Here is a 7,407-nt window from a genome sequence, read left to right on the forward strand (position 1 = left end):
CCTGAGGTTTCTACCGTTTTTTTTTCCCCGTTAAAGGGTTTTTTTGGGGAGTTTTTCCTTATCCGCTGCGAGGGTCATAAGGACAGAGGGATGTCGTATGCTGTAAAGCCCTGTGAGGCAAATTGTGATTTGTGATATTGGGCTTTATAAATAAAATTGATTGATTGATTGATTGACAAGTGACTTGACTAGGGACCTACCTTTCTTGACTTTGTACTTTACAATATACTTGCCTGTCTTGACTGTGGACTTAACTCAGGACTTCTTGACAAGGGACTGTCCTGTCAACTTGTAACTTGACTTGGGACTTGTCTGTTTTGACATAGGACTTGAATAAGAACTTGCCTGTCTTGACTTAGGCATTGACTTAGGACCTGCCTGTCTTGACTGTGGACTTAACTCAGGACTTCTTGACAAGGGACTTGAAATGGGACTTTACTCTGAACCTGCCTTTCCTGACTTGGGCATTGACTTAGGACCTGCCTTTCTTGACTTGTTACTTAAAAAAGAACCTGCCTATCTTGACTACAAAACAGACTCGAGACTTGCCTGTCTTGACTCAGGACTTGACACGGGCTTTGCCCTTCACAACTTGGGACCTGAATCTGGTCTTAACTTGGGAACTTCTTCAGTTCAGGAGGACTAAAGTTCAGTGTTTTGTGTGCCGCTCCGTGCAGTAGTGGCTGGACTTGAAGTCTCAGTGAAACAACAATGTCGTTACCTAGCAACCAAAAGACGCTGTGAAACAGTCTGTATGTGTACAAAATGTGTGTGTACCTGTTATCTGAGGTGTGTAGGGTGTGTTGAGGCGTTCGGTGTGTGTGCTGTAGCTGCTTCCTGTCAGAGCTTCACAGATCTTCGACTGGATGAACAGAAAGGTTTCGTCTACCTTCAGCTCACCTTCTGGCAGTCTGACACACACACACACACACACACACACACACACACACACACACACTTAATAAATTCTGGTGGCAGACACAAAGACTATTTTAAATACAAGGCTTCTCATGTTACATAAACACGGTATCTGTACCTGGGCTTGTCACAAAAAACATCTTCAGGCAGCAGGTGTGACGCACCACCCTGGCGACTTTCGATCACCTGCGCACACACAAACTAAATTTTAGAATATGATTCGTCTCTGTAGATTCAACTACACAACAGGAAATAAAATCAGCACTACCTTAACACCTGCAGCGGAAAAATGACCCGTTAATGTAGCAGGAATATTATTCACTCGGGACCTGCCTGTCCTGTCTTGGGACTTGACTCTGGACTTCACTGTCCTGACGTGTGAATTGACTCTGGACTTCACTGTCCTGACTTAGGACTTGACTCTGGACTTGCCTGTACTGACTGAAGACTTGACTCTGGACTTCACTGTCCTGACGTGTGACTTGACTCTGGACTTCACTGTCCTGACGTGTGACTTGACTCTGGACTTCACTGTACTGACTGAAGACTTGACTCTGGACTTCACTGTACTGACTGAAGACTTGACTCTGGACATGCCTGTACTGACTGAGGACTTGACTCTGGACATGCCTGTACTGACTGAGGACTTGACTCTGGACTTCACTGTCCTGACGTGTGACTTGACTCTGGACTTCACTGTCCTGACGTGTGACTTGACTCTGGACTTCACTGTCCTGACTTAGGACTTGACTCTGGACTTGCCTGTACTGACTGAAGACTAGGACTTGACTCTGGACTTGCCTGTACTGACTGAAGACTTGACTCTGGACCTGCATGTCCTGTCTTGGGATTTGACTCAGGACTTGCCTGTCTTGACTTGGGACCTGACTCAGGGCTTGCCTGTCCTGACATAGAACTTGACTCTGGACTTACCTGTGTTGACTTGGACTTGACTTTAAAATAGCCTGTCTTGACTCTAGACTTGACTCAGGACTTGCCTGTCTTGACCAGGAACTTCACTGTCTTCACATAGGACTTAAAAAGGGACCTGTCTGCCTTGACTTGGGACTTGACTGAGGACTTTCCTGTCTTGACTTGTGACTTGACTCTGGATTTCACTGTCCTGACGAGTGACTTGACTGTGGAATTGCCTGTGCTGAGTTAGGGCTTGACTCTGGACTTGCCTGTGTTGACTTGGGACTTGCCTGTCTTGATTTGGGATTTAACTTGGGAGTTGCCTGTCCTGACTTGAGATTTGACTCAGAGCTTGCCTGTTTTGACTTGGGATTTAACTAACTACTTGCATGTCTTGACTACTGAATAGACTCTGGACTTGCCTGTCTTAAGCCTTGACTCGAGACTTGCTTGCCCCTACTCGGGATTTACCTGCGTGACATGATGGTGGAGAGGTGGAGGAGGACCGAGCTGGGACAACAGGTGGAGGAAGGCGGCGCAGATGGCATGAACTCCACAGCGGTTGAACACTGACAGACACTCCTGATTGGACAATGCCAGCTCCTGACCAGCCAATCACAGTTAGTCAGAGAGCAGCTCAACCTCACCATCATCATTACTATTAAGGAAGCTGTGTGCACCTGCAGAGCAAGGACCAGGCGGATCAGGTCTACCACCACCTCCTCATTGGCCAGTTCCAGACTGACTACAGCCAGCAAGGTGCCAAGGGCCTGGTAGTGGTCCCGCCCACTGCTCTCCTCCTTACAGGTGAGGTAGACGTGACGGTAGAGACGCTGCGCATGCTGCAAGAAGTACAGATGACAGAAACAAGTATTGACAAAAACTGCAGCAGAGTGAGTAAAAAGGAATGAGACAAAAGAGATCACAGTAACGCGGACCTTTGACCTGTAACCTTTGACCACCAAAATCTAATCAGTTCACTAGTGAGTCCAAGTGGACACTTGTGCCAAATTGAAGAAATTTCCTCAAGCTGTTCTTGAGATATCTCGTTCATGAGAATGAGACGGATGCAAGGTCAGAGCAACCTTGACCTATGACCTCCAAAATCTAATCAGTTCATTGTTGAGTTCATGTGAACATTTGTGCCAAATTGAAGAAATATCCTCAAGCTGTTCTTGAGATGTCATGTTTACAGTGACCTTGACCTTTGACCTATGACCACCAAAATCTAACAAGTTCATCATCAAGTCCAAGTGGATGTTTGTGCCAAATCTGAAGAAATTCCCTCGAGGCATTCCGTAGATATGGTGTTCACAAAGATGGGACATATGACTCAACAATGAACTGATTAGTTTTTGGTGATCAAAGGTCAAGGTCACTGTGACCTTGTCTGTCTGCATAGAGAGTAAATCTGATCTTTATGCCTTCACGCCAGCGATAGCTGTGGCCGGTTTTAGGCATCTTATTTTACCTCCCTCATTTTGTATTTTACCTTACCTTTATTTTAAGTGCAGGTGTTTATTCATTCTCACCTTCCTGATGAACAAGTTGTCCTGTCGGGAGCACCTGTCCTCCTTCAGCTCCAACGCCGAGACATCAAACGTCACGCTGTCAACACAGACACAGTGATCTACAGACATCCAGCAGCTGTGTGCAGTAACACCTGTCTGCCACGAGGTGGCACCAACCGACCACAGACTTCAACATCACTAGTAAACCCACAAGGACCAGTCCTATCTGATCACCGTGTCTGCGTCATACCTGGCAGCGCCGAGTCTGGTGGCATTGTGGCGTCTGTCAATGAGTGAGGTGAGGATGGAAAGGACCAGCAGACGGATCTCTGGGTCCTCCATCAGAGTGAAGGACAGCAGGGGCTCCAGGAAGGAAGAGGGCAGCGTCGTCAACAGGTTACTGCTTTCATACCGCTCTGACACCTGAGGAGGAGGAAGAAGAGCAGAAGGAGGAAGATACAGGTCACAGACTGTGAAGTCTTTCACACAGAGGAGAGGACTTTTGTATTTATACATCGGTGGGTAATGTGCGGTGTTGTTCAGTCGCTGGTTTTGTAATTACGTAGATCAGTCGGTAGTTTCAAGGGTCGTAGTTTGGTGATTCAGTAAGTAGTTTTAGGCATTCTGGTGGGTAGTTTGGTACAAGGGATGATTGGTGGGTAGTTCTGAAGGGTAGTTCGGAGGGTAGTTTGGTTGGTAGTTCAGTAGGTGGGTGGATAAGTAAGTAGGTAGTTCGGTGCCAGAGGCATTTCAGTAGATGCGTTGGTAGATTGATAAGTAGTTCAGTATGTATTTTGGTAGATAGTTAAGAAGGTAAGTTAATCAGAAAGTGGATAGTTTGATACCTAAGGTAGTTCAGTTGATAAGTTGGTAGTTCAGTAAATATTTTTGTGGGGAGCTAAGTAAGGTGGCTGTTTGCTACTAGATTGTATTTCAACTGATAAAGTTGTACTTCAGTAGGTAATGTACATTTTTTAGTAGGTAGTTGAGTAAGTACATTTATAAGTAGGTAGGTTGGTACTTAAGGTATTTCAGTTTATAAGTTGGTAGTTCAGTAAATCTTTCAGTAGGTAGTTAAATAGTAAGGTAGACCAGTAAGAATGTAGTTTGGTACTATAGGTCATTCAGTTGTTAGGTTGGTAGTTCAGTAAATTGTTCATTAAGTATTTTGGTAGGTAGTACATTTTTCAGCAGCTAGATCAGTAGTTGGGTAGTGTGATGCTGTAGGTAGATCAGGCGGTAGATCAGTAGTTGGGTAGTGTGGTGCTGTAGGTAGTTCAGGCAGTAGATCAGTAGTTGGGTAGTGTGGTACTGGAGGTAGTTCAGGAGATCAGTAGTTGGGTAGTGTGGTACTGGAGGTAGTTCAGGCAGTAGATCAGAGTCACCTCACCTGGAGCAGAGACTTGAGCAACATCACCTGGATCATTCTGCTGCCTTCAAACCTGAAACACACACAGACATGTGACCACTTTAAACATGTTCGTCTGCAGCTGGTACAAATGTTTAAAACATGGAACGGGGGCTCTACCCGGCGTTGGGTGACCCCAGGGCGGGGTAGATTCCAGGAACGGGGATCTTTCCCATGATGAACAGCATGACCTCTGACCTCTGGTAGACGGGCAGCGTATTGGCGAAGGATCCTGGACAGAGACAGTAAATCGAGATGAGCAGTTCCAGTAAAAACTGTTCAGTAACAGCAAGAAAACAAAACACAAGCAGAGCCTCACCAATAGTTTTTATAACGGCGTCCTGCAGCGTCTTCTCTTCAGTCGAGGTGGTTTTGTGTTTTCCGGTGTTGTCATAGTAACCAGTCAGCTGGTAGTCAACGCTCTGCCTGAGCTGTCGCAGTAACGTGTTGAACACCTCCAGCACAGTGGGACCTACAGTGCACATACACACACAGGTAAGTACTGGTGAAAGTGTTACCCTTCATGTGTGCACGCAACAGATACCAACACACTGACCTACAGATCCAGAAGCTTCTATAACAGCAGCTTCAGACAGGACCTCCACGATCCCAGCTCGGACTGACGCCGGACTCCTGCTGTTAGCGTCCAGGTGACCCAGCAGCTGTTGGATCACCAGGTGGGAGTGCTGGGACTGAGGGGGGCAGAGTTCACTTCAGTTCAGGTACAACTCAGGAACATCAGTGAAATAAAGTCACAGTCAACACATTTAAGTACAGCTAATGTAAGTAGAGTTAATGTAAGTAGAGTTAAGGTAAGTAGAGTTAATGTAAGTAGAATTAAGGTAAGTAGAGTTAATGTAAGTAGAGTTAAGGTAAGTAGAGTTAATGTAAGTAGAGTTAAGGGAAGTAGAGTTAAGAGAAGTGTAGTTAAGATGAATCAAGTAGTGTACTTCAGGAGGTATCAGTACTATAGTCAGTGTACTTACTGACCTGGATGGAGAACATGATGATCTGAAAACACTGAACAGCAAAACGTCTTCCTTCCCAAAGACTGTGACTGTCAAGGTGCCTAAAAACACACACAGAGTACCACTGATACTACTGATACTACAGTGTGTGTGAGAGTGTGTGTGTGTGTGTGTGTGTGTGTGTGTGTGTGTGTGTGTGTGTGTGTGAGCGTATCTTACATCAGCACAGGTCTGATAGCGTTGTTAATGTGTCCATAAGCAGCTCGACTCAACAGCTCCCTGAAACATACCTCAGTCTGCTCCGCTGGAGACTCACTGTACACACACACACACACAAACACACACACACACACACACACACACACACACACAGGTAAGACACCTGAGTGAAACATGTGACTCAGTGTCCAGGTAAAACTCTGTATACCTGTTGGTGTGTGCGCGGCGCTGCAGGTTGACCAGCAGAGCAGGGACAATCTGCTCCATGTGACGAGGCTCCCAAATGTTCACCTGCAGCTCGTCGTCCACCGTCTTCCTGACCACGCCCTGCAGACCACGGATCCCCGACACACGGATCCTACATACACATACACATTTAAAACCACTTGAGTCCGAGTTGATGTTTGTGCCAAACTTGAAGAATCCCCACGACCTGACAGATTATGTTCATGAGTATCTGATGGATCAGGTCACTGTGATCTTGATCTTCAACCACCAAATTCTAATAAGTTCATTGTTAAGTCCAAGTAGACATTTGTGCCAAATTTGAAGAATTCTCACAAGGCATTTCTGAGATATCGAGTTCAAGGAAATGGGACAGCCACAACGTCACACCTTGACACTGGACCACAAAATTCTAATTAGAACATTCTTGAGTCCAAGTGGATGTTTGTGCCAAATTTGAAGAACTGCCACAAGGGGTTTTGGAGATATCGTGTTCACAAAAATGAGACAGACGAGGTCACAGTGACCTTGATCTTTGACCACCAAATTCTAATCAGTTCATCGTGACGTATTACATTCACAAACATCGAGCAGACCAGTTCACTGTGATCTTGAAAAAGGTAATTAATTCATTCCATGGCATAAGAACTTTATGGGATGTAACTACTGTTCCAGGTATTAGTCAGACCCTCGGATCAATCAATCAATCAATCAATTGTATTTATAAAGCCCAATATCACAAATCACAATTTGCCTCACAGGGCTTTACAGCATACGACATCAGATGTTAACAGTATGATTGTTTGATTGTATGATTTTTAGTGTTTCGTCTTTAGTTGGTCACCATGGTAACAGAGGGACATTACCCTCGTTATTATGAATGAATGAACTCAGCAGAGGTCGTTAACAATGAAGGACAGCTCACTGACTTGTTCTGGATGTCGGCGTCTTCGTGTTCTGAGTGACACATCTCACTGAAGCGAGACACGAAGAAGTCGTAGCTGCGATGATACGACGGCGTGTCCTCCTCGATGTTGGCGAACTTCACAAACTGCATGACAGACGGAGGACGAGTCAGTACAGCTGAGTATTTATACTTCAGGAGAGACACACGTACGTGCAGAGGAGGTGGGCAGGATGTGGAGGTGTGGTATGTACAGAGGAGGTGGCGAGGATATGGAGGTGTGGTACGTACAGAGGAGGTGGCGAGGATATGGAGGTGTGGTATGTACAGAGGAGGTGG

General features: G+C 45.8%; 1 protein-coding gene across 1 annotated transcript in view; it reads right to left on the minus strand.

Annotated features, from left to right (window-relative positions):
* LOC126403336 (protein EFR3 homolog B-like) overlaps positions 1 to 7,388 on the minus strand; it is a 10,932-nt gene extending 3,544 nt beyond the window's left edge. Inside the window, exons 1-15 of the mRNA XM_050065934.1 lie at positions 7,360 to 7,388; positions 7,094 to 7,215; positions 6,148 to 6,297; positions 5,940 to 6,035; positions 5,743 to 5,821; positions 5,309 to 5,444; positions 5,072 to 5,224; positions 4,873 to 4,984; positions 4,735 to 4,786; positions 3,595 to 3,767; positions 3,366 to 3,441; positions 2,514 to 2,675; positions 2,305 to 2,436; positions 1,037 to 1,104; positions 778 to 911 (exon numbers count right to left, since the gene is read on the minus strand). Of these exons, the coding sequence (XP_049921891.1) occupies positions 778 to 911; positions 1,037 to 1,104; positions 2,305 to 2,436; positions 2,514 to 2,675; positions 3,366 to 3,441; positions 3,595 to 3,767; positions 4,735 to 4,786; positions 4,873 to 4,984; positions 5,072 to 5,224; positions 5,309 to 5,444; positions 5,743 to 5,821; positions 5,940 to 6,035; positions 6,148 to 6,297; positions 7,094 to 7,134 (1,564 nt within the window). The 5' untranslated portion in view covers positions 7,135 to 7,215; positions 7,360 to 7,388. The remainder of the gene's footprint in view (positions 1 to 777; positions 912 to 1,036; positions 1,105 to 2,304; positions 2,437 to 2,513; positions 2,676 to 3,365; positions 3,442 to 3,594; positions 3,768 to 4,734; positions 4,787 to 4,872; positions 4,985 to 5,071; positions 5,225 to 5,308; positions 5,445 to 5,742; positions 5,822 to 5,939; positions 6,036 to 6,147; positions 6,298 to 7,093; positions 7,216 to 7,359) is intronic.
* Between the last annotated feature and the right edge of the window lie 19 nt (positions 7,389 to 7,407).

This window comes from Epinephelus moara, chromosome 16 (genome assembly GCF_006386435.1).
Source record: "Epinephelus moara isolate mb chromosome 16, YSFRI_EMoa_1.0, whole genome shotgun sequence".
In the NCBI taxonomy this organism is placed as follows: Eukaryota; Metazoa; Chordata; class Actinopteri; order Perciformes; family Serranidae; genus Epinephelus; species Epinephelus moara.